This window comes from Coffea arabica, chromosome 7e (genome assembly GCF_036785885.1).
Source record: "Coffea arabica cultivar ET-39 chromosome 7e, Coffea Arabica ET-39 HiFi, whole genome shotgun sequence".
NCBI classification, from domain to species: Eukaryota; Viridiplantae; Streptophyta; class Magnoliopsida; order Gentianales; family Rubiaceae; genus Coffea; species Coffea arabica.
Window position 1 is genome coordinate 6142736 of NC_092323.1, and position 26855 is coordinate 6169590.

The 26855-nt window shown below is 38.1% G+C and overlaps 3 protein-coding genes across 3 annotated transcripts; all 3 read left to right on the forward strand.

Annotated features, from left to right (window-relative positions):
* The first annotated feature begins 1728 nt into the window (after window positions 1-1728).
* On the forward strand, window positions 1729-4453 carry LOC113701545 (probable indole-3-acetic acid-amido synthetase GH3.1). The gene is made up of 3 exons (XM_027222260.2): window positions 1729-2188; window positions 2397-2498; window positions 2708-4453. The coding sequence occupies exons 1-3, from the start codon at window positions 1878-1880 to the stop codon at window positions 4083-4085; spliced, it is 1791 nt and encodes a 596-aa protein (XP_027078061.1). The 5' UTR covers window positions 1729-1877; the 3' UTR covers window positions 4086-4453.
* Window positions 4454-8701: 4248 nt separating this feature from the next.
* On the forward strand, window positions 8702-11238 carry LOC113701440 (uncharacterized). Its single transcript, XM_027222099.2, has 5 exons — window positions 8702-9243; window positions 9849-10019; window positions 10116-10185; window positions 10407-10731; window positions 10833-11238. The coding sequence occupies exons 2-5, from the start codon at window positions 9936-9938 to the stop codon at window positions 10909-10911; spliced, it is 558 nt and encodes a 185-aa protein (XP_027077900.1). The 5' UTR covers window positions 8702-9243; window positions 9849-9935; the 3' UTR covers window positions 10912-11238.
* Window positions 11239-19734: 8496 nt separating this feature from the next.
* Window positions 19735-23885, forward strand: LOC113701757 (metal transporter Nramp3-like). The gene is made up of 4 exons (XM_027222534.2): window positions 19735-20610; window positions 20988-21124; window positions 21238-21890; window positions 23255-23885. The coding sequence occupies exons 1-4, from the start codon at window positions 20054-20056 to the stop codon at window positions 23468-23470; spliced, it is 1563 nt and encodes a 520-aa protein (XP_027078335.1). The 5' UTR covers window positions 19735-20053; the 3' UTR covers window positions 23471-23885.
* Window positions 23886-26855: the final 2970 nt, after the last annotated feature.

Here is a 26855-nt window from a genome sequence, read left to right on the forward strand (position 1 = left end):
CAGCCATAAAATTAACCCTAAAATTTGTTAAATGATAATTATGTCTATGTTCGCGGACGTTCGTTAAAACTCGCGAACATGTTCGTGTTCGCGAACGTTCGTTTAGCATGTTCGCCAACGTTCGTTAAAACTCACGAACATGTTCGTGTTCGCTCGATTATTAATCAAACACAAAAATTCGTTCGAACTCGGTTCGTTTTAAATTTCGAACGAGCCTTTCACGAACACGAACGAGTCGAAACGAACCGAGCTACCGAACAGCTCGGTTCGTTTTAACAGCTCTACTTGACATGACCATTAAAAAAATCTGGCGATGAAAACATTGCATTGTGATGAAGGGATAGTCATATGTTATCCGCTCGTGCTAATCTTATACATAGAAAATACAAATAATTTCATCACTTACACCATACTAAAAGCTGAAAACCAATAGATATATATATATATATCTCACTCTACAACAGCTATGGGGACATGGAAATTCCCACGTGATTACTTGTGTACGAAATTTTTTTTATTTCACTTTATTAATTGATTGCTAACACGATAAACCACCAATTTCCTAAACATTCCCACTCTACCGGGTTTTTTTTTTTTTTTTTTTGTCGACACAGGGGTGTCCGGGTCAATTCTTACGAGACCCGACTAATCCCCTGTGGCCCGGACCCGGCGCTCCAACCCGGCCCGAACGCGTTAAGTGCGCGGAGAAATCCAGCGAAGCGGAGACTCGAACTTGTGACCTCAAGATTCACTGGTGAGAGGCGCTGCCGCTGGACCATTCACGCGGGGGCACCGGGTTACTTACTTTAAAAGAAATAGAAATGTTATGACTTTGAATGTTATTCCTATATATATATATATATATATATATATTTTAGATATTTTCACTCCTTCTTATCCGTAGATACTTTAATCCGAGCAATGCAAATTAAATTGTAGATACTTCAATTTTAACCAATACAAATTAACATTGACGCAGTTTTTTTTTGTATATCTGTAATTTTGAAAGTTAATATGTGTTATGCTACTAGAGTCTCTCGTTGTTAGTGATTTGGATTGGCCCCTTTTTTTAAAATTTTTGTTTGTTTGGTTTATTTGGATTGGCTATGGCGTAAGTAAATGCTATTATTAGATAGCGGTATTATTGATAAACAAATAGGAGGCTGCATTAGGCGGTGGCCAACGCCCGGCCTATCCCGTTGGAAAGGAAAATATTAATTATATGCGAACCTAGGATTGGATTGTAGCCATCAAAGAAATGTTATATTCCCAGTGGAATGGTATAGTAGTATATTTAAACGGAGGCCTTGTTCGCCGGCGGGGTATCGTTGTCCGTGACCAACAACTTCACCACCAGAGAGAGAGTACCGTGGGGAGGGAGCTTCGGACAAATGTAGCCAAGCTGGAGAACGCTGACCTGGATGTCGTTGTGGGTCCACGTTGTCTATCTCGGAGGGACAAAGGTGACGTCCTACGGGCCCACGTGTCCCCTTCCTTTGCTACATTATGTACGACAAATTGTATTTCCACGTCCAAAAGTAAACCACAGTAACTATAAACTCCGCCAAAAGTAAAATACTAAAAATCCCGACCGGCTCATCCATCCATCCATCCATCCCAAAGTGCACAACAAGTTCTTTTACGTGGAAACTGACGTCAACAAATAATAAAAACCTATCGATGGCAGCAAGCAATCGCAATCCTCCCTCCCGAAATGCTACCCGGTTTTCACTATAAAAAAACCAACCCTTCCTCCCCATTCCAAAACCCACACCCCACCCTCTTCATTTCTGATTTCCCCACCCATTAATCCCCTCGCTAATTCCTCTACAGTTTCTTATTTCTTTCTCTCTTGATAATTAGTTACTCGCTCGGATATGGCTGTTGACTCCACCCTGCTTGGCCCTCCTGCATGTGAGAATGATGCCAAGGCTCTTCAGTTTATTGAAGACATGACCAGAAACTGTGATTCCGTGCAGGAGAAGGTTTTGGCTGAAATCCTTAGCCGGAATGCCCAAACTGAATACCTCAGGGAATTCAAACTTGGAGGGGCAACCGACAGGGACTCCTTCAAGTCCAAAATTCCTGTTGTGACTTACGAGGATCTTCATCCCTATATCCAACGTATTGCTAATGGTGATCGCTCTCCAATTCTCTCGTCTCACCCCATCTCTGAATTCCTCACTAGGTATGCTGAACTAAATTATCTTACTAGCTGGTACAATTTTGTACTCGGTAGTATGCAAATTATTCTTTTCTTTTCTTTTTTTTCTAAAAAAAAAAAAAAAAGAGGAAAAAATAAACAGAAACATGATTTTTTAAACTTTCATGTGGCAAATGAATATCGAAAACGGTTTCGTTAATTCTGTAGCGTATGTGAAAATGGGTTTTGGCAGTTCTGGCACATCTGCTGGAGAAAGGAAGCTGATGCCAACAATTCATGAAGAATGGGATCGCAGACAAAAATTGTACAGTCTTCTCATGCCCGTCATGAACCTGTGAGTAGAGCACTAGCAGTTATTAGTATGATTGTACTTTGGATTATTACTATTGTGAACCCGTCATGACCCTGCCAGTATAGAATTATTCAGTTGCTCATCTTTAACTTATTTGGCCGTATATTATGATTGCACTTTGGTTGTTGTCAGCATATATTTATTGGCAGTTACAACAAATAAACAAGATCTGATATTTTAATGACGAACAGCCATGTCCCGGATTTGGACAAGGGGAAGGGTTTGTACTTCCTTTTCATCAAGGCAGAAGCCAAGACACCAAGTGGGCTTGTTGCTCGTCCGGTGCTCACTGGCTACTACAAGAGTGACAAATTCAAGAACAGACCCTATGACCCTTACTTGGTTTACACCAGCCCTGATGAGGCCATTCTTTGCGCTGATTCCTTCCAGAGCATGTACACTCAAATGCTCTGTGGCCTCCTCATGCGGGAAGAAGTCCTCCGAATGGGCGCCGTCTTTGCCTCCGGCCTTCTCCGTGCCATTCGCTTCCTTCAACTCAACTGGAAACAACTTTCTGAGGACATCAAAACCGGGGTGCTAAACCCTAAAGTCACCGACCCATCTGTAAGAAAACGCATGGCGGAGATCCTCAAGCCAAACTCTGATCTTGCTGACTTCATCGTCAAGGAATGTGAAGGCGAAAACTGGGATCGGATCATTACCAGAATCTGGCCTAACACCAAGTACCTTGACGTGATTGTTACAGGTGCAATGGCTCAGTATATTCCCACTCTTGATTATTACAGCGGTGGGCTACCACTTGCATGCACCATGTACGCATCTTCCGAATGCTACTTCGGCCTAAATTTGAAGCCCATGTGTAAGCCTTCTGAAGTCTCTTACACCATCATGGCCAACATGGGCTACTTCGAGTTCCTCCCCCACGACCCGGCCAATCCGGTTCAACTCTCTCGCGACTCTCCACCCAAGCTCGTCGATCTAGCTGACTTGAAAGTCGGCAAGGAGTACGAACTGGTGATCACCACCTATGCCGGGCTCTGCCGTTACCGGGTGGGTGACATCCTTCGAGTCACTGGCTTCCACAACTCAGCGCCACAGTTCAAGTTCATCAGGAGGAAGAATGTTCTGCTAAGCATCGATGCGGACAAGACCGACGAGGCCGAGTTGCAAAAGGGGATTGAAAATGCTTCTGAACTCTTGCGCGAGTTTGATACGCGTGTGGTTGAATACACTAGCTATGCGGATACTAAGATCATCCCGGGGCACTATGTTATCTACTGGGAGTTGCTGGTGAAGGATCCGGCCAACCCACCGACTCATGAGGTGTTGAACCAGTGCTGCCTGGCAATAGAAGAGGCTCTGAATTCAGTGTATCGACAGGGGCGAGTGGCTGACAACTCAATTGGACCACTAGAAATAAGGGTAGTGAAAAACGGTACGTTTGAAGAATTGATGGACTATGCAATTTCGAGGGGTGCTTCGATCAACCAATACAAGGTCCCAAGGTGCGTCAGTTTTGCACCCATCATGGAACTTCTTGATTCCAGGGTGGTCTCGGTTCACTATAGCCCAGCTGCACCACATTGGGCCCCTGAACGACGACGTTGACGGCTTTGGAATGGAGGAGATACGTAAAGGAAAAAAAGGGTTAGTAGTATGTGGTTAGTCACCAATAAACCGTGCATGCCCCTTGGCACATGGACAAAAAAGAAAACACTCTTTCTTGCTGTGCCCTCTCTTTTCAGTGTCGTTGCTGCTTGTGATCTTAGTCTTAGCTTTTGATTGGGCCCAGAAGAAAAGAAGAAGAAGAAGAAGAAGGGTTAAAAGCGGGCTTGGCTTCTTTAATAATTATCTTTTGACATCTGCGTTGTCTTTGGACTTGGGTCTGTTTGATAGATAGGTTCATATAATCTGCCGTGTTGTCCCATGATGTTATGTAATTACTAATTCGTATTGATATGAATATATTGACTGAATGTATGGTGGTCTTCGTCCTCTACCTTTCTTAAAGCATGTCAGAAAGAAAGACAGCAAATATAGAAAAAGTGTTGTTGTCGCTCGCTTTGTCAATATATATCTATATATATATATGTGTGTGTGTGTGTAGAAAAAGTGTAATAAAATTTGAGTAGCCATATGAACTTTTCTTCGTCAGCACTTGTTAAAGATGGCGGATATGAGGCTATTGTTGTCTCTGCCTAAAATATATCTGGTCTTTATCTGCATGGATTTGAATTGCGCAGCAAGCACGTGCTACACATTATTCTTGTTAACTGGCGTTTTTTTTTTTTTCTTTTCCCTGTGACATATTAGAGTATCCTCTCATTGTTTTCTTGGACTAATTCTGGCTGCTGATTGTAAATTTCTTACTCGTAATAAAATTTTGCAAATGACCTAGCTAGCTCAGTCAACCGGTTTCTTTTGCATGGAAGCTGCAGTGTCTTTAGCCGGCTGTGGATTTCTTTTGTACGCATCTAAAAATCAGCAGTGATGATTCTCCTTGAACTTTATTTAGTTTAACAGGGTCCTATAAACTTCATCAAAATGATCACGCTGGGGAATTTGCTTCGAGTAACAAATTATTATTTATATGAAGGATGAGTAGAATGTAGAATGGCAGTGCAAAGTTGCACGCCAAAAGGATCAAAAAAGGGGAAAAAGTAGTGCAATACAAATCAAAATCAGTTTTTAAGAAAAAGACGAACAAACCTTTAGCATCAATTTTCAACTTTCTTGAGAACCAAAATTATTGAGACACAACCTTTAGCAGTGTTTGCGCCTCCCTATCTCCTCTAGTTAGCTTTGTAGCTCACGAAAATGGGTTTTGCAAGGAGTGCTCAATTGGCGCCAATTAGTCCAATTTTATTACTCCTTTGCATATAAATACTTCTTGATTTAATTTACTTTTTCGAAAAGCTAACACATAAGGCTTCTCTTTCTACGTGTCCATTGGTCACCTATGAGACAAGCGCTACGATAATTAGAGGAGTATCGTTGCTGGGCTGCTTCTAATTTGAACCTTCATGTTCTTGCTTGCAGCTTAGTTTGGTCTTTTAAATTCCACAAAGAAAAATATATATGATTCGTGCCTTCTGACTTCTAAAATTTCCGTCAATCAATGTCAGACACTCAACTGAAATTGATAGATAACTAATTAGTTGGAAAGAAGAGCCTGTAAAAGTAGTTAGCTTCAGGGAGCAAGTTGCTTAATTAAATGTCCAAATAATGGAGATTGACAGATCAATTTTAGTTAATTATCCTCGGACTTCAGAATTTACAAGTTAACGACTTCAAGGATGATTATTGTCAAAAGATTTCAAGACTTCACGTCTCCTTCACTTTGTAATAATTTTAAGGGATAATATATAGTAGAGTTTGAGGGATTACTTGTGGTGTGATTGGCTACAATTATAGGCAATGGTTTGTGTTAATTTGAAAGCAAGTTGATAGATGAGAACGAAGTGATAGAAAATAAGAGACAATTGTCGTTTGCTGTAACTTGTAAACATGATAGTCGAAAAGGTCAGGTTTCTTTTTCTTTTTCTTTTTAATCTCATTTCATTATACTATGAATTATTTATTAAGTGAAGGTCATTATAGTCATTTATTGTGACAAGGGAGGTTTGTGTAATTTGAAAATTTTGAGGGGGGCTGAGTAAAATTGTCATAAACCTCAGGGGACGTTTGTGAAATTATCCCTAATTTTAATGCATTCTCTAATAAATCAGGTAGGGAAGTCCAGGCAATTTCCGAGAAGTATTTCCTCATTTGCGTTGGGGGCTCCGTAAAATAAAAATAGAATCTTTGTAATCAAACTAGAATTTGAATCAAATAACTGCATCGAGACCCTTTAATAAAATACTCCGTTCAAACAATTTTCTCAACTTAGTACTAGTTGTTAATCCTAGCTAAGTTTGGCTGATGTGTCAGCTTCTTGCACAAAAATTAGTTGTTAGGCTGGATATTTGGCAGCATATACATCACAGGACTCAATTTCTGGCAGCACCAGTTTCCTTCCTTCAGCATTAGAAATGAGATGGGCGTTGTTGGTCTTCCGTCTAGCTCCAGCTGTGCGCTACGTTCATTCTGAGGAACTTCTCGACGTAACGCTGCATAAATCATAATCTCACGTCAAAGAAAAGTATTCCCAACCACCACTTTCGGATGCCTTCATTTTGTTTTCCTCCTATGGAGCTCCTACGATGCATCAAGACCCCATGCATGTCGGCTTGCTTATAAAACTTTGTCACCCAGTAGTCCCAAGACTGCCACAGGTTGCATTTGCAAAATCTATGTATCTGATTCTATCTTCTTCTCATATGGTAGTTGAAATCACGGGCACCAAATCCCGCCGCTCTTATACTTGACTTATTGGAAGGTTTCATTCCCATCCATGCCACAAACAACCGAAGGGGTCCTTAATTAGTTACACAAAAGTTAGCTAGCGGTAAGTTCCTAGCTTCCAGGAATCATTCCGCCTGTTGAGAGATTGTGTGATGATCATGATCTCTCTCTCTCTCTATCTTTAACGGGGAGACTTCAATGATGCCAAACTTGCCTCCTAACAGGTGGCATTAATAATTACGAGATTACTTTGAAAAAGAATGATTATTGTATGAAACTTTGTCATCTGTAAGCTATAGTTGAACTTAATTAAATAAGGCAGCATAATACAAAATGCGTATAAGTTATGGTCTTGTAAGTTGGATCGGTGCACAGTCAAATGTGATGGAAGTCTCTTCGGACACAGCGAGATATGTGACTATTTCTTTATTCTCAATAGGCAGGGGGAAAATTAAATTACCTCCCCCTTCATTTGTTAATTTAGAATCGAGCAATCGGATTTTGGCAAAGAACCCGCAATTCAATAAATGTTCTAAATATTCAAGATTTTCTAAAGAATCATTACTACCCCTTTAGCAATGCTATTTTACGTCCGTAGATTAGATCTAAATTAGATTTGTGGATTAAATTAGTTAATAATTAGTGCATTAACAGTCAATCATCCTAAAATTTGCTGGTACTTGCGGGACAAAATGCCAATTCTTTGAATCATGAGATCATATTATTTTGTGAGCAGACTTTAGTCTAGAAATTAGATGTTTTGAATTTAAAATCTCCCATTTTTTAAATTCCACCTCTCCCTTATCACAAAGACAAAGAGAGAGTGTAGGTAGATAATTCGTTTGATATGTCTGTGTGTGTATTCTTTCAAAATCTCTGCTCAAAGCGAAGGAGGTCCCTTTTATCGAGCTAGAGCCGATCAGGCTTTAAACATTTTGGGCTGTCTCGGAAACAGAAAACGGATTTATCCCGGGCAGTTCATGGGTCCTTCTTCAGATGCATTGGGCCACCTTGAAAAGAGGTACCGGATGTCCATCCCTCATTAACTCTTTTGCACGGTTGTCGAAGAATAAAATTTATGTTGCAGAAGATTGTCGTCCAATTTTCCCAAGGCCCACCCAAGCTAATTGGGATAGGATCCAGAGAGAGAAATCTCGTTGATAGCCTAGTTCTACGTACGCATCATATGCCGGTCCGACATATTAATTACCTGCCCAAATCCTGCCACGCAAGAAAGTGACAGGGAGAGGACCACGTCGTATCGAGAATATCATCCTACATTAGGATCTGGACAAACGTACCCCTGAGCTTGGGCCCTCTTCGGTCTTTCATCCTGCAAATGTTGTTGATTGATTCACATATCTGCACCGGAAATTCGGGATCGGGACGAGAACGCCCCTACCCTCCTTCTCCCTGCAAATCTGGGACTGACGTCATTCATTTAAAGCATAATCTCAAGAGTAAAGCTAAAGGCTGCTGAATTGATTTTACTTCTTGACAGATTTCAATTTGATGCTCTTCATTTTTAGCCTCTGATTGGATGATTCCACCTTACTCTCATCAGAAGCCCCATCAAGTGCTAAATAAGCTCTCCAAGTACAGCTAGTACATTGAATGCCACCGACTATTTAATGGGTTTTGAAGTTATAGTGGTATTAAACTTAAACACGAGATTAATCCCACCGGACATCCAAGATGATTAAGTAAGTAAATGGTACGCCGTTGACTAAATTTTTTCACAAGAAGCTGCCTAACTGCTTATTGTGACTTGTAACTAGCGCCCCACGCCACCCCGCCCCACCCCCGTCTTTTCAACTTCTTGTCAACAAGTAATTTCGTTTGTTTACGCCATCAACAGAAATATGCGTTTCCTCCTCTGTTGTCATGATTCCATTTCCAACCATTTGCTTTTTTCCTTTTTTTTCTATTTGTTGTCGGCGTACTATTAATGCCATGAATTTGAAGCTCGTCTGAAAGTCATACGGATATGGGCCGGTGGGAGTGGGAATCTGTCAAAAAAGACCATCTACCATTCAGACTTCAGAGACACGCCTCCCCAAAAGTTCCCAAAAACTGGAGAGTGAACTAGTTAGTTAGTTGAGAGCTAAAAAGGAAAAAAAATCATCTTGTCTAATTGTACTAATAGTCCTCCTATTAAAATTTCTCCCTCGTTTCTTCACATTATCGAGCAAGCAACTACCAGAACTCCCCTTCCACCCAAAGCTATACAAGGTCTCAGGTCCACCATGAACTTCATTCGTCTTCACGGCGCTGCGCTCGTTTCTTTTCTTTGCATTTCAGGACAGAGCTGCTCTGTTTTTGGCACTTCTTCATGACCCTTCTTTAAAGCTCTATCCTCCAATTCTCGAAAATTTAGCTGCTTGTTCCGGGGGGTATTAACTCATGTCCAAGAGATTTTGAGGTAAATTTCTACAGTAATCTTCTTTGTTCATTCTGGTTTTGAATTTGTCTCCGTCTTTATAATTATCTCTGTCGAAGAAAGTAAGGGAGAAATGGTGGAATCTTGCTTTATGTTTTGCGGGGAGGGTTGAATGCGGTTTTTTTTCCTCTTGCTGTTTCTTGAGTCAATTTACCGCTAACCCAATCAACTTGGTCTCTTCCCCACTCCCCTCTGTTCAATTTTTTTTTTTTTTTTTGGGCTCTAGAATTAGGTTGAATTCTTGGAACCATTGAACTTCCCCTGCTTCCGTGTTAAAATCCCGTCAGATTCTCGGACGGAGGAGGAGAAAAGAATACGTTATCTCGTCTTTTCCAAAAAGGAATATAGAGAGAGAGAGAGAGGTGGGTCGGGTTAGATTTGAGGGATTTATCGGTGTTGAAAAAAGAATAAATTCTTTCACTTTCAATAAAAAGTAGTAAAAGCTGGTTTTCCACTTTCCTTTCCTTGGAGGAAAGAAGTGGAGTGCTACAAAAGCAACAGTTATAGATGCCACAGTGCACGCCCCACACATGCCAGATTCTCTAATCTATGGCTCCCTCTTCTTACTTTTTTCCCGTATCTTGCAGCAATATCAAACTCCACCGCTTCCACTTTCAGAGGAGGAGCGAGCCCAACAGAAGATAACAGCAGTAATACCCACAAAAACCTGTCAAATGGCATACCGCTTTCCAACAACTCCGGGTAGTGAACTTCACATGATGACCAACAACCGTGCCATCCTGATTACAACCCATGATGTAAAAATATTTCTCATTTTTTTCTTCTTCCTTTGGCAACCAATTTTACCTCAATTTCAAGATTTTAATCTGTTTGGTCCGTCTCATTGATTGCAGGATGAACAGAACGAGTGGAGCATCGCGCTTGCTTTTGCCAGCCGCATCGTCATTTATGTCGCAATCTTGGGTGGGTTTCTCCCACATTAATGCTTCATCATAGAGCATTACTAGTTTATATGAAAACGAAGAACTCTATAGAGCATTAGTTTATTACGTTGCTTGTGGCTTCTGACATCGCAAAAGTCAATGGAACGTTCCCCAATAATAATTTAGGATTTGTCTTGCAACTCAGTGATGCAGGGAAACTAATTTTGTTTGTACATTCAATTTTTTTTAATGGTTTTTCAGCCTTGCTGATGATGATTGTTGCACTGATCATTAAACTTTTGGGACATTGCGATGGAGATGCTAGCAGTAGTAGCAGCAGCAGCAGTATTCACCGCCAGGCCACGGCGGCTCGGGCTGCAACTGAAACTAATACATTGCTAGCAAAAGAGGTGGTTCCATTCACCTATGGGACCTGTGAAGAAGATTTAGAGTCTGCAAAATGCAGTAGCAGTCCCTCGGACGATTTATATGATGGAAAGATTTGTGTAATTTGCTATGACGAGCGAAGAAATTGCTTCTTCATCCCTTGTGGTCACTGTGCTACTTGTTCCATTTGTGCCCGAAGGTTTGACTTTAAAATTTTAACCCCCCAAAAAAAAAAAACAATTTTTTTTCCCATATTCATTCCCAGTATTTCTGAAACTTACAGAGGGATTAATGGTGCAGGATTACCGAAGGGGAAACCAAGACTTGCCCTGTATGCCGCAGATATATTCACAAAGTAAGAAAGCTGTTCATTTCCTGAAATGATGCCCGTCAAATTTTGCTTCAGTTTTTTTTTTAGTTTTTCCTTTTCTTTTCTCTTTAGTTGTAAATAGACTGTTTGTGTAGTTAGTTTGTCGGAAAATCACAAAACGATGTAAATGGGCCATTATTATTGAGCCTTTGCTGCTGTACAAACTCGCCCTGAACTATGGGGCAAGTTTTCTTTTTTCTACCTTTCCCCACCTGTACATAAATGGGCAGTGGAAGCTAGATTTCACTCTTCTTGTCAGAAGCCCAAGCCCAATGTATGAATGTAGAAAAGGGCTACAATGTTGTTGGCAAGTTAAATTAAGACAAGATTAGTCGAGTGCGATTGTCTATTTATTTGTTTTTGTAAAGGTTCGAGTCCAATCAATCGTTAACAACTTGAAAGAGACTACTCTCCCAAATTTGGTGCGGCATATTCATGACGTATAAAACTTTAAAAAGGTCTAATCACTTAACATGAGCACTATGAAAAATTAACAGACTAACTCTAGCTCTTCAATTTTATTTTATTTTGTGTGTATAAAAGTATTGTTTGAAGCATTTATTCCCATTTGCTTCTGTCAGGATGTACTAAGGTGAATAAAAAATTTACCCAAATAAGAGAAGAAAATAGAAAAAGAATTTTCCTGAACAAAAATACGTTTTAATTTTATTTTAGACCTCCAGGGTAGCAAAAAAATTTCTTGTTTAGAGGTTAACTTGATTTCTTTTTTCTTTTTTCTTTTTTCTTTTTTTGTTTAGAGGTTAACTTGATAGTTTGCCACTTTTAATGTCGTAATCGAAATTTCTGACTACCTCTGAAGGGCCAGAAGAATAACATCGCCCCAAGTAAAATTAAAGTGTAGAAGACCGATAAATATAAGAGGGTTTGAAAAAAAAAAAAAAAAAAAAAGGAGGAGGACTAAACAACACACTACTAAGGATAGTGGGACAGCCTGGTATCCGTATGAACGGAATCCATTGAAAGCGTTGTTTTTAGAATCAAAATCGTTTTGCGTTTCAAGCTTGACTCAGAGAAAGAAAGAGAAAACTCGCTATCAAATACGAGTCCAAGTCAGGTTTCTTGAAGTTGACAAAAAAGACAGAAACTCCGTTACGGGGGGCTTGGGGTCTAGTTAGGTCTTAGCAGCGGGGCACCCTGTGGGGTTTCTATCCCACATCGCTTGGGGGGGGTTTGGGTGTTGGGTTTATAAGTCTCCTCAGTACCCTCACTAGTTACCATGGCTTTTGAGGTGTACTGTGGACTTAGGTTTGTAAAGTCAATAGTCAGGTTTCTTGAAGTTGACAAAAAAAAAAAATACGAGTCCAAATGGTCATTTCACGAGAACGAGACCATTGGGATTGCGATTTTTGGAAAGCTTTTGAGGGAAATATTACTACTGTAACACTTTTTTAAAATAGGATAGTATATGAGTTAAAAAGACAATTAAAAGTAAATGAATTATTTACAAAAAAATGTAGATTTTTTTTTGTTTTTTGTAAATAATCACATTCCAAACAAGGTCTATTATTATGTCTCTAACTCCCCATCTCCGCATCATCCAAGAATCAAATCAAGCCTAGAATCCTTTGCTATCTGCCAAATGATCAGAGTAATGAGTCCCAAATCGCAGTCTAGAATTAGCTTTCAAAAAAAAAAAACCACAGCAGGAAACCATCTGTTTAATAATGAAAATAGATCAAAACCTGACGCTTTTTATTATTGAAGTGCTAATTTAAAATTTTGAAATAAATGAGAAATCAAAAGTTGACTAGTATTACAACAATTTAGACGTTCCCTAAAATATTCTCACATTTAATATGCTTTTGCTTCACGCAAGATGCTGTGAAAGGAATATGACGTCCATCAGCGGGCAGCTTAACGCCAGATAAAAAAGTAAGCACCAAGAAAAAGAGAGCCGGATTAAAGAGCAAGCGAAGAGATGCTGATGCTTTGGTACTGTTCTATTTTCCTGCCTCTATGTGTCGCCGTTGTTTGTCGCTAATTGAAAAAGCCGTACTCTCGCCATTTTCGATGGTCCACCGGAAGCCATCTTCAGGTCCCACGTCATCTCGATGGATAGAGCCTCGTCACCGAATAATAATATCTACAAAATATATCGTGCCAAAAGAGTGGCAACTGGGATAAACAACATACACTCTACTGTCACTTCATATTATTATTTCATGTTTATCTTTTATTCTTGAATACAATGCTCTCTGGTTTGATTATAGATTTCCATCACTAACATTATGTTCGATAATCCGATCACTAACCGGGACGCCTAAGTCGTACAAAATAATTTATTGACGATACTTTATACGAGACGAGAAAATGGTTCGTACAAAAGCAATTTTTTTTAATTTAAAAATTAATGCCATTGGCTGATGAATTCCTTTTTTAATATGCAAACTTTTTTTTTTATAACCTCACGAGCGCAAATACTTGAAATTACTTATCTAACCAGTGGGCTATTTTTCATTGTCGTACTTGTTTGTTAGCCAATGTCAAATTTTGTTGTTTGGTAGTAGAAATGGCCAGTATTAATGTTTTAGTTAATGTAAATCTTTTAAAATAGCGTTAATGTTTTACGGGTGCAAACAATTAACTTACAAAGTCAACCAATGAAAAAAAAATTATTTTAGCTACGATTTTTAATTTCGAACAATGTGCAGTTTTACTATTTGGAAGTACAAAATAGCTTCCTTTTAATTTTAATGCGACGGAAGTGGTTAAAAACCTATTGCAATAGCAAAAGATTGGCTAAATTACAATAATTTATAATAAACATTGATAATTTGACAATTGAAGAATCACTCTTTTACCGTTCATATTCCACAATCGTACAAAGCTATAGTAACAAAATACGGCATGTTGTTCAGCCAAAGATTGACTTATAAACTTAACAATCTATTTTGAAAACTAAATAAATTTTTTGCCACAATTATTTTTACAATCTCATTGTAAATTTAACTATATTATGTTTTGTGCGAAACATATGATTTGTTATTTTTAATCTAAATGTATCGTGGAATAGGACAAGATTTCTATAATCAAATATTAGTGTATTTTTTGTATTTTATTGAAAAATTTGTATCCTTTTTAAAAAAAAATTGTTGGAGTCGAGAGAGAGAGAGAGAAATCTGGGTACAAAGCATAAACACTTCTCATCTTTTTTTAAAAAAAATAATAATAATAACGGCATATCTAACCTAATATAGTTTACTCCTACTCCTACTGGGGGAGTCTACTCTAAGAGGTGACCTTACTGAGTCGAGAGAATCTGATGGAGATTGAACCTCATCTTATTTTCATATGGTTTAATCTTCTAAATATTCGGCAATCAAGCATTAGTTCCAATTATGATAAAGACTGTCAAATTTTAAGAAGTTAGTTAAGACATAAATTGCCAAAATAGTCAATCTCATGTGTTGATTGCCATTTTATATACGTGTCTATCATCTAAAGATGTATGTATTGAGGGAAATTGGAAAAATGAAGCAATGGAGAGGAGCCTAATCCGGGTACATACTCATGAAGGTCCTTGTGGATAATTATTCATGCGCATCAAATTGTTGCAACACCGACATACGATGCCACAAACTTTTTTCCCATCCATTTTCCCCCCTCAAGACGAAAATTGTGTGAGCTTATGACCGATAAAGGGTAGCGGGGGTTTGTCGCTACGATCTTTATTTAAGCTCTGCATTCTCACTCTTCAGCACACGCTAAACCAATGGCCTCCTCGCCACAATGCATGATACTTTTACAGTTAACTACTCTACGACATGTGCGTATTAATCCCAAGTTTCCAAATCCAGCGTTATTTCTCTTCATCTAGGCTCTAGCTAGTCTCCTATTTTTGCATAGGCTTTATTACAGTATAATACTTTTTTCCTTCTAAACTTTAAATATATATATTTTGCCCCCTTCATTAATTAGTCAAACGTTAATGATGAATTCTCCATCCAAAATGCACTAATTAATTTTATTAAAGAAATAAGTATTTATTATGTTACAGTTATTATGTGTGTGTTTACGAATCAGTCAAGAATATTTTGGTCATGAAAAATATAACTTCATTTTAATCCTGACAAAAAGCTGATCACAAGGTGTAAAATGTACATATTTAGAGTTTAGAGTTGCGAAGAATTACAAAGGCTCAAGTTGAAGGGAACAAAGTGTAATCAACGGGTTTACATATTATGAATAACCCCAACAATGATAACTTCAGCTTTTGTTGAGTGCACATGACGGCCTCTAACAAATAACCTTCACACTCATTTATGCGTAGGTCACGATCACCAAAACTTAATTTAAGCATAAGTAATATTCATACACCGATTTACGATTCTTACTATTCCGTGAACCGACAGGCCATCGTCACCACCCGCTTCGTTATTGCCCACTTCATTTCCATTCCTCTGTCATTCCAGCTGGCAGTGATTTCGTTTTTTCCTTTCCCGCCTGGATTCCCATGCCTCACCGGGTTACATGGGTCCACCTTACTTTCACTCCACACAGCCATAGAAAACGCCAACATCAAGGCTTCCAAAACATGGCTGCTCGTATGTCACTTCGCAGCTTGGAATGATCCGAGGAAGAGGACATTAATGTTGTCTTATTATTGGGTCACATCCCATACACCGATTGAAAGGAAGAAGTCATATTCCCCCATCAGCAATTATCATTTCAAAAGGACAGCAGGATGATCTTTCATTTGTGTTACTACAAATTACACAAGTCTAAAGCCATACTAAGAAGTTTCAAAGTCCGTTTTCAATCTCCCCCGTTCCAATACTATAATTGCAGTTTAGTGATTTCAAAGTTGATTTTTTCGGCAAATTTTGTGTATTTTGTTCATTAACTTTTCAAAACTAAAAAGCTTTTTTGCCGAATCTCGCAATTCTAATTTTTTTTCAAATATCAAAGGCCTGTTTGTTCGGATTCTCAATTTTCTCATGCCTACTTTTGGATCTTAATATACAACTGCCGATGTGAGTAATAAGTTTTGCTGAACTATACTCTTGAGAGTAAACATCTAGAGCCTTGTTTGAACAGTCTTTTTTCAAAGAAAATTTCTTACGTTTTCCATGAACATATTTTCAAATCACCTTTTTATCTCACATATATCAAATCGCTATAATAATTTTTTTTTACAAAAAATTTAGAAAAATGCAATCCAAACACAACCTAAATTAAACCAATTTCTAGTTTTATACGAGATTAGCACACTTAATATTAGTCTTGCAAGGATGGTGAACAATGATATTTATTTTCACTTTAAACGCACTCTAAATTATCCACATAATGCCAATATAATTGATTAAATCCTTTTCCAAGGAAAATAAGGTTTGTGTAATGAAGAAAGTCATGAGAAAAAGATGAACTTTAACTCCTTTTTACATGTCACGGTTGTATATTAGCAAATGTCTTTGCTATTCATGTGATCGCTAGATTTCTTGGGACAATTTTACAATCTACACGAACCATAATTAGTAAAAGGATCAATCTGATTGCATTAAATTGACAGAAAATCACCAAATTCGGGAGCGTGTAATATTGGACCCAAGTTTTAGAAACGTGAGTTTGTTTAAAAAAATTTTATTGTCCAATCTACTATTGCGGTTCGACTCGGACACCAGTCTAGTAACTAATATTAGGCTTTGAATTGGACTGTCATATATTTGTTTCCCATTGTTAAATTTAGAGTTTCTTTGAATTGCGAAGTAAAAGTTACTCTCTTTTTTTCCCAAAAAAAAAATTGCGAAGCAAAACTTGCTTTCTTAGACGTATGAAAACTTTATCTCCCTCTCTTTAAAATTCGACAGTTGTATGCCAAATGATTAGAAAGTGATTGAGAAATCATCAAATTATGGAAAGCAAAATGGAGACACACGCTAGAATTCCAAGTGGGTTTGTTTGGATTGTAAGTTATTTGAGATATTTTTACTATAACACTTTTTGTGATGTGATGTATGTGAGATGAAAAGGTAACTGAAAAGATAAAAAATTATATTGAAAATTGTAATAATGATGTAAGCAAATATATTTGGAGAAATAAAGTTCAATCCAAACGAACCCTTGAATCTGATCATGGTAACAACAACAAGGTCTAATAAATGAACGGCAAATATTACTTATTTAAGTTTGAATTATCACCAAAAAAATTTTTTTTTTTTAATCTACGTGTCCACTTGTAGATTATACTATGATTTATGCAATAGTCAGTCACCGGTGTCATCACATCACAAGATCAACAAGAGTAGCCCCCACGGTTTGCTCGGGCGGTCCTTGTAGCTCCATTGAGTGAGAAGGGCCTGGGTTCGATTCCGAGCTCGGGCAGCCGGGGTAAATTCCTGATGATTCGGTGGGGCCCGCTCTCTCAGGCGCAGTGGGATTAGTTGGGGTTAATGGCGGTGTCAGGTATCCAGTCCCAGACCGCTACCTCCAGATACCCCTGTGTTGACAAAAAAAAAAAAAAAGATCAACAAGAGTAAAAGTAAAATGTACTAATGACTTGGCGTTAGGACAAAAACGTCGTGCTCTATGCTCTCTGCTCTGCTTTTGTCGTCAAAGGGAATACGATGCGCTCGCGCTACGCCAGGACCCGCACGACAAACCCACACGCCTGCTTGCGCTGCACCTACACCACATCCCACCCCTCTCCAACCCGGCCCCACCAATTACACGATATGTGGCGACAGGAGCGAAGGAGTCGTCTCCTCGATCATTTCATTCCTCCTCCAGCCTATCCGTTCAGTTCCACGTAAAAATTTTTCATGGATCGCAGTTCCCATCAGAATCTGACACGCGAGGGGAGTTTCTGGATAATTGCCGCAACCTCAATGGTGGTATATATTTTCGTGGGCCGGGGCCGGTCCCGGTGAGAATTTTGGAGACTTCCAACAGGTACTCTAATGTCAACTGTGTGTGTTACGACTTATGAGGTTTGGGTTTTAGCTTCATTCAAATTCTTACTCAGCAGCGTTAATCCCGACTAGAATTTCTATTCGAAATTTCGGTGTCGAATAGGACTATATATAATTGACACCAACCATTATAGCCTGCGTCATACGTTAGGGGCTTGGCGGTAATAAATGTGTAAATCCCGGTGCCAAACATTTTACAACATTCTAACTTTCACCCTTTATTTATGAAATGAAAAAAAGAGTAATCAATTTTATATACATTCGTATTATATATATATATATATATACTGTCACTCACTGTTAATTGAAGAAATTGATCTAAGACTTTATGAGATTAGTTTAATATCAAAAGTTTCGAGTCATGGCATAGTAAATTGTGATGAATTTCATGTTCGCCTTTTAAAATCAGTACCTAAGCATACAGATGTGAATACGATTTATTTTATTTCTTATAATAAGATGCCATATGAAACAAATTGATTGCAACGAGTCACATATTAGAGTTTACTAAGATGTCACATTCAAACCCTTTAAATATGTGCTATTTTCCTTCCATGAATTTAATCACTATTCTATGCCCAATAAAAAAAAAGGTGGGAAACACGACATTTTCAACCACTATAATTAACAATTTCCCCATTTTGTTTGAAAATGAAAAAAAATCTCCTTTTTAGTTGCTGTGTACTTGATAAAAAAAAAAACTTAGCATCAAAGACAGACATGAAATCAGGGGAAAATATACTGGACAGCCTTCTTCCCTGGTTTGAAAACGAATTCCAAAATGTCTTAGATACGAGTGATATAAAGGTTTTAGGAAGATTTAGCAGAAGGAATCAAAGCTCAATCCTAAAACATGATGTTTTATTCTTTATTATCTGTTTCTCCATAAACACGGTGGACCCAAAAACCCATAAAAACGAGAAACTGAAAACCAAAAAACAGGAATCTGAAGACAGATGTCTTACAACCCACTAGTTAGTATGAGCAGCTTCTGAAATTATCTGATTTGACATAAAAAAGAAGTGCCCGTTGGCATTAGAAAAATAAAAGAGATCTGTTTGGATAGGAAAAATTTTCAAATAATATTTCACTTGAATCATAAATTTATTTTCTAATTTATTATTTTTTTTATTTCACGTACTTACGTTACATTATAAAAAATATTATAATAATTATTTAAAATAATACTTTATCCAAACAAATCCGAAAGAAAGTAGTAGGATCCATCGGTCAGTTCAATGCCCAACCTAAACTCCGCGGTGGGATGAGATTTGTAGCCAATTGCAGCCTGCAAGTAATCTCACCGCTTACCACTGGATAAGATAATATTATTGTCTTCTGTTGCATTTCCAACTTACAGGCAATGATTGGCGACCTAAATTGTCCGGCAATGAGAAAATGCAATCGAAATATTATTTAAAATACTATCGAGCAGCTGAATCTAAATTTTAATTTTGCGATTTGGATGAAAAATTGTCACCGATATCACTTGGAATATACACATTGCGTGGTGCCCTGAACCGCGCGATGCTTTCCTTTGAGAGAGTAAAACAAAGATATCATTTTGATTCAAATTATAGATCACCGGTAAAAGAGGAAAATCATTCCAACAGACAGTTCTACATTCCAAATCAAGAGAATGTTCAGGTAAGATATGAATGGTGGCCAATTTCCAGTTCACCAAACACGTAATTGTAATTCTCTGATCAGCGCAATGCCGAGGATCTTTGAACCATACGAAGATGATTAAAAAAAGAAACAGAAACAATCTTTTTTTTGTCTTTTGAGACTAACAAAAACAATCTTGAATGACCGTTATAGCCTTGTCAAGTGACAATCCTCAAAAGCTCACGGGCCCAAAGATTTATATATTTGTGTCCTAGCACACTACAAATAATAATGCAGAAAAGAAATAGCAAGAGAAATGATAAAAAAGGGAAATATATAGACTAGGTGAAAGAGATGACCATCTGTTAACCGTCTTATTCTTCGCTTCCTTTCTTCATCCCTGTTCCTCGAACAAAAAGAAAAAAGGGGTCGAGAAGAAGCAAACCCATGTATATATAGACCTCCCCGCTGTCCCTGTATCCCACTCCATCACTGTGTTTTTATGTGTGTTATTCTCCTGTAATTAGAGAAAAGCGACCCTTCTTCAACAGCGAAGGGTTTTTCCTTTTTTGGAAAAACAAAAAAAGAAGAAGAACAAAACGAGAGACAAAAAAATGCCTCCCCGGGACGAAGAGGAACAGAGATTACTGGTGAACCCACTTCTGGATTCTTCCGATGAAGAAAGAGCCTATGATTCTACAGAAAAAGTTCACATAATAGGAGCGGACGAACCTAATGAAGGAGGAGGAGATAACAGCGACGTTTGCTCCACCAAGGCGCCGCCATTCTCTTGGAAGAAGCTCTGGCTTTTCACTGGGCCGGGTTTTCTGATGAGCATAGCTTTTCTTGATCCGGGTAACTTGGAAGGGGACCTTCAGGCGGGTGCCATTGCTGGGTATTCTTTGCTATGGCTGCTGTTGTGGGCCACGGCTATGGGGCTTTTAGTCCAGCTCTTGTCGGCTCGGCTCGGCGTGGCTACTGGGAGACACTTGGCTGAGCTCTGTAGGGTGGAGTATCCCACGTGGGCTAGGATTCTTTTATGGGTCATGGCTGAAGTGGCTTTGGTTGGGGCTGATATTCAGGAGGTTATTGGCAGCGCCATCGCTATTAAGATTTTGAGTAATGGGTTGTTGCCTCTTTGGGCTGGTGTCGTCATCACTGCTCTGGATTGGTAAAATGCTTTCTTTCCCCCTCTGCTCTGAGTGATTTATTTCGATTTTTATGCTTGTGTTTAGTGGTTGTCTGTTCTAAAGTTTTAAGCTTTAGACCTTTGAATGTGAAAGACTGATGCCTTTTTTGTGACTCTTGTGATATGCTGATGATGAATGGTTTTTAAGAATATGATGGATCGTTTGTTTATTGAGAATTTTAGGTAACCAAGTAATTAGCTTCTGGGGTGGTTGCTATGTGAAGTAACCATTTGATTTTACTAGATTTTGGAACACTCGTATTTGTTAGGTCTTTTGTTATTACTCTCTGTGATTTGTGAAGATGTTTCCCAAGATTTGACTTGCTGACTTGATTTTCCACCATGATGTCGTGATGCAGTTTTATATTTCTATTTCTCGAAAATTATGGGGTCAGGAAGCTCGAAGCACTTTTTGCAATTCTCATAGCAACCATGGCGCTCTCGTTTGCATGGATGTTTGGTGAAACAAAACCAAATGGTGTTGAACTTCTTCTTGGTGAGACACTAAATTATTATTATTATTATTATTATTTTAACGATATGTGGTACCTTATTCAATTGTGTATTTTTAAGCTTGCCTATATCTGACATTGTCCATTGGGATGTTAGGTGTTTTGGTTCCAAAACTGAGCTCCAAAACAATAAAGGAGGGAGTGGGAGTTGTGGGTTGCATTATCATGCCTCACAATGTATTTCTACATTCCGCTCTTGTACAGTCAAGAGAGATCGACGCCCGCAAGATAGGCAGGGTTCGAGAAGCAATCAACTACTACTCCATAGAATCCGCAGCTGCCCTTCTAATTTCTTTCATCATCAATCTGTTTGTTACAACGGTTTTTGCGAAGGCATTTTATGGTACTGAACTAGCCAATGACATTGGCCTCGTGAATGCAGGCCAGTATCTTGAGGAGAAGTACGGTGGAGGATTGCTTCCAATTATATACATCTGGGCTATTGGATTATTAGCTGCTGGTCAGAGTAGCACCATCACTGGCACTTATGCTGGTCAGTTTATCATGGGAGGTTTCTTGAACTTACGGTTAAAAAAGTGGCTGAGAGCACTGATCACTAGGAGTTTTGCCATAATTCCTACCCTGGCTGTTGCTCTTATTTTTGAAACCTCTGAAGGATCATTGGATACTATGAATGAGTGGCTGAACATACTTCAGTCAATTCAGATACCCTTTGCCCTTATTCCTCTACTTTGTCTGGTCTCCAAGGAGGACATAATGGGTGTATTCAGAATTGGCCCCATTCTGAAGGTATGTTCCCTTCTTAAAAAGATATGACAATTTTGCATTTAATTGTGCATTTTCATCATTCATTATAGCCTACATTGACAGCTAACTTTATAAAATTAGATTCCTTGATGTTGGTAAAGAGAACTATCATTGCAATTTTATAGTTCTACAGGGATTAGTTTCTTGATCAGCTTGCTTAAATGTTATTTTGCATTGTGCTGCAATGTTGATGACATTCTGATTTTAGTTGTATTAAATTCTCATTAGATATGCAGTAATTGGAATTTTTCCTCCTCATTCTTGTTTCAATTGGTTTGCTATGATATAAGTGATGTGTAACTTCTGTGGTCATTTGCTAGAGGCTTATGAACAAGTTCTGTGTGTATTTATCCAAATTCTTGGAGTTCTTAGGTTGACTTCTGCTGTTGTGTGACACTTTGGAGTACTTTACTGTAGAGGAATGAAAATTGTAGCTCCTCACATTAGTCTTGCATTCAACTCAACATTGTCTTTGGCATGACAAACTAATTTGAGTGTTCTGTCCATCCCATAATCTGGCTTTATTAGGAGCACGTGGTATTATATCTAGTACTTTCTAAAAGCTTAAAACGTATATGCCCTCTACATCATGGGTAGAAACTTTAAATCTGAATCCAGGACATAATATAACTTTCTAGTTTTGATTTTGTCATTCCCCACTCCCTATTTAGTCCTTGTAACCACCATCTGATTTGTAATTTGACTTATAGTTGAAGAAACTGTAATTTGACCAAAAAACAAGTCAATTTTTTTTTCTGTACTAATTTATTTAGCTTTTGGCATGTTTGCCGGGAAATAGGTTTGATTGTACAGATACTATTTGTCTTTGACCAATGACCTGTCTTTGTGTGGACTCTTCTCATGAGGACCTAATGTTCTTGTTACTAGAATTAGTTTTTTTACCAATCACGAAGTGCACAAATCTTGCACTTTTCTGTTCAAAAATTCCACATTACTGCCACAAAGTTTCGAGAACTTTTATAATTAATGTTCTTGCCCATGATCAAGCAAAGGCTCAAGTATGTGATGATGGCTCCAGGTCTTGTGCTTGTTTTTACCTTCTTTATTCCGTGACCTCTACAATCTGCACGTTTTGATATTTTTCTTTTGTTTTTGGTTCGTTACTTCTGGTTTGTTAGTTATTCCAAAGTTACGTGGTCATACTAGGTGCCATAACATTTCCACAGTGTGGTATATTTCTGGAGCCTTTGTCATTTTATACATTTAATGGTCAAACACAACTAAGAGACCAATACGTGATAGTTGGATCTGGCATCATCAGAATCAACATATAGAGACACAACTTATACACAGATCTTTTGAATTTCTTGGGTTTCTTCTTGCAGATAATTTCATGGCTAGTTGCTGTTTTGATCATATTGATTAACGGATATCTCTTAGTGGATTTCTTCTCATCTGAAGTCAGTGGAGTGATACTTACATCAGTCGTATTTGTTTTTACGGCTGCATATGTGGCTTTTATAGTATACCTTGTATCACGAGGCATTACCTTTTCTAATTTTCCATTAAAATTCAAGAGGCTCACAAACTCAGGAAATTAATCGATGATTCTGTCAATGACTTGCCAAGTGCGCAGCACTCAGGACTTTCCATCTCTGGTATTGCCAACTGTTTCTCTGCCAGAAAGATCCCTTGTGCATATAAATGTTTTCCATCTCTGGAACGCGCAATAGGTGTCTACAAAGATGGTGACAATCACTTACCTGAATCGCTTGTGGGAAATTTGTACTAGTTTCTGTGCAATTTTGCAATTCTCATCCCTCTATGTATTGGAGATGGGAAAAGCAAGGCCCAATATAGATCTGAGGTGAAGTATTGTATGTAGTAGTAGATTCCAATATACATTTTTTTTTTCCTAATCTGAAGGGTGGGGGTGGAGGTTGTCACTGTTGATATTGGCCAGTGTAGAGTATTTTGGAATTAATCCTATGGCAAGGAGTCCTTAATTTTATCTAATGTTTTTTGGTTGCTCTTTTTTTCATGTTAAAAGTGGTTTTGCCTCATTTTATTCTCCATTTTTTTCTTGACGAGTCGATATAAGCAGTGGAAAAGATAAAATGTCACTCCGAAGTTCACTTTGCCTTCTTCCATCATAGTTAAAGGCAGGCCTGCCTTGCAACCTGGAAGTCTAGTTTTCTTCTTGACTCTGCATTGGGCTGAGGTGTCCTTGCTTTCTTTCATCAAAAAGTGTAAGAAGGTCCAATCCAAGATTGAAGGTAATGTTTTAATCCCTTCTAAATAATTGAAGGATGCAATCTAGTAAAAGGATGTTGGTATCTATCTGATTGGCATCTGTATACTTGCATGATCATCTTTGCTTGCCTTTGATGCAAGTATACGAAGGCAAGAGATGATCATGCATAGCTGCATTTGGCTAGTTTCCTATTATGTGAGCTATGAAATTTCTCAATAGTGGGATTCCCTTTCAATTTCGAACGTTTGCATTTTGACAAAGGCTGATTCAAGTGTCACTCACCCTTTGAACCCTGAAATTTAGCAGTATTTGAGGGTCGCTGCTGATGAATGGCAGCCTAAGTTGGCGCTCTGCATGCATGGGGGCTGCCAGTGGTAATCCACTGGAAGCTGAGTTTTTGTTACAGCCACTACAGGCTCTAAGCTAAGAGTTTGGCAAAAAACTCTACAAGCTTGTTCTTGCCATTTTCTTACCTGCATTAGGGACCTCATATCTGTTGCTGTTTCTAGTTACGAGGCAAAATCTAGTATTTGTGTTTTTTGACTGACCTGATGGGTCTGGATTGACTATCTTCCTGGCTTCCCTTTGCAGGATTCTTCCTGCGAGTCAAGTAGGTTGTTTGTTGGTTGGACAAGCGAATAAGTAATCCGAGCTTCTAGTATGTTGTACTCCATTAATTCTTCTGTTCAGGTCTACTGCAAGCATGATCGACGGGACGAGGCAAACTGAGGCAACATGACTTCCAGCTTGCTGATGGAGGCAACATGACGTTAAAAAAAAAAAAAGCAATCTAGGATATACATGGTAATTGAATGATTTCTGTTATTAGTTTAGCAAATGGAGAAGCCACGTTGTTAACCTCAATTAGAGTTGAAATTTCACTTTTAGAAACACCTAGAAGAAATTAGTGGGCTTCAAATAATTTTTTTTTTTTTTAATTTTTCTGCTAATCCAAGAATTACGGAGTCAAAGAGTTACGTTAGAAAGAAAATGCGATGATATTGTTATGGCTGGATATTTTCTGACCTTCCCAAAATATCCTCCTCCCAAGTCCTACCCCAGTAAAATACGAAAAGATAATTGTGTATTTTCACCTTGTTATTGGTGGGGTGAGAACGACAGAAATTGGAAGAATATAAAAGTTGACCGACCACCTCAAAACTTTGACATGTTCGACTACGCTGGTAGCAGACTTTCACTCGAGAGACAGCAAGCGTGCAAGAACAGGCCGCTAACGCTCTACCCTGGGAGTCTCTCATAATTGATAATCCTCGTGGTTTTTAAGTGGTCAAAATGAGAAAGTCGGAAGTGGCGCGCGCGGCAGAAGATGCACTAGTAGTATTTAAAGAAAAGAATTAGACTCGGATCACTCTTTCTTTTTCCTGTTTATTTCCAAAATTAACACCTTAATACAAAAAAAAAAAAAAAAGATGCACCACCATTATTTAGTATTTGATTGGAGACGCATCTCATCTCACCACTGTTTTGTGTTATTTGATGCATCCGAAAAGGAAAGGTAGTTAAAAGAAAACTCCAATACAACGGAAAATTCCAGGTAATAATGTGGCACTTTTGTCACCCTCACGGGAGGCATTTGGAATATTTCCAGCAGACCTCTTTCATCATCTATCAATTCAATCTTGAACGGATGAAAAACATGAAGCTGTTAAAAGTGAAACCAAATGCAACAATTATCAAACCTTTTATCAAACAATCCGGCAGGCGTACAAGCAATTCTAAATCTATCTGGGCTTGCGTATCATTAATTACTCGTCTAGCAGTTTAACTATGTGAATTATCTGTTAAATACTTGTCATTAGCAGTTCACTTATTTCTTATGATGCTTTTTTTTTTCCTCAGAAAAAATTGTCACGTTTCCCGTGAACACATTTTCCTATCACCCTTTTACTTCACATATATCAAATCATTACAGTATTTTTTTTTATAAAAAATCCAGAAAACTGCAATCCAAACAAGGCATAAGTATAAAGTTTGTGAAGATGAGATGATGTGCTATTTAATATTGGGTTATAAGTAAGAAGATTGATTTTTATTACAAATCTCACCAACAATACACGCTCAAATTTGGACCCACTGATTTGAGGGTTAAAAGCGTTTAAAATGTATCATCCAACCGTTCGACTTTTGCACATATGGAATAAACCCACCAACTCCTACCTTTGCTGATTTGGACATAAAACCTGAACCTTTTAACAAAATATCTCTTCTTCAACCGCTTTCTCCCTAATTCCATGGTATCTTTTGAATTTCGGTTTTTTAAAATATATATATATATATGTTTATTATCCCCTTTTTCTATATGTTATTCAAAGACACTGCAACATTTTCACACGGTAAGTGTTGCAGAGTCAAATAGTCTCGCAATATTATTGATTGAGAATATAATTTTTGGATTTTAATACTACAAATCTGTTTGGATTGTGAATTATTAGAGATATTTTTACTGTAGCACTTTTTGTGATGTGATGTATGTGAGATAAAAAGGTAATTGGGAAGGTAAAAAGGTGTATTGGAAATTGTAATGATGATGTAAGTAAATAAATTTGGGAAAATAAAACCCAATCCAAACAAACGTATTATTATTCACATGGTAAATGTTGCATAGTCAAGAGTCAAATATCCTCGTAATACTACTATTGATTGAGAACTTAATTGTTGAAGAAGCATTGTTCTTGAATGTTAAACTCAATCTCCATTTGATTAGATGAATC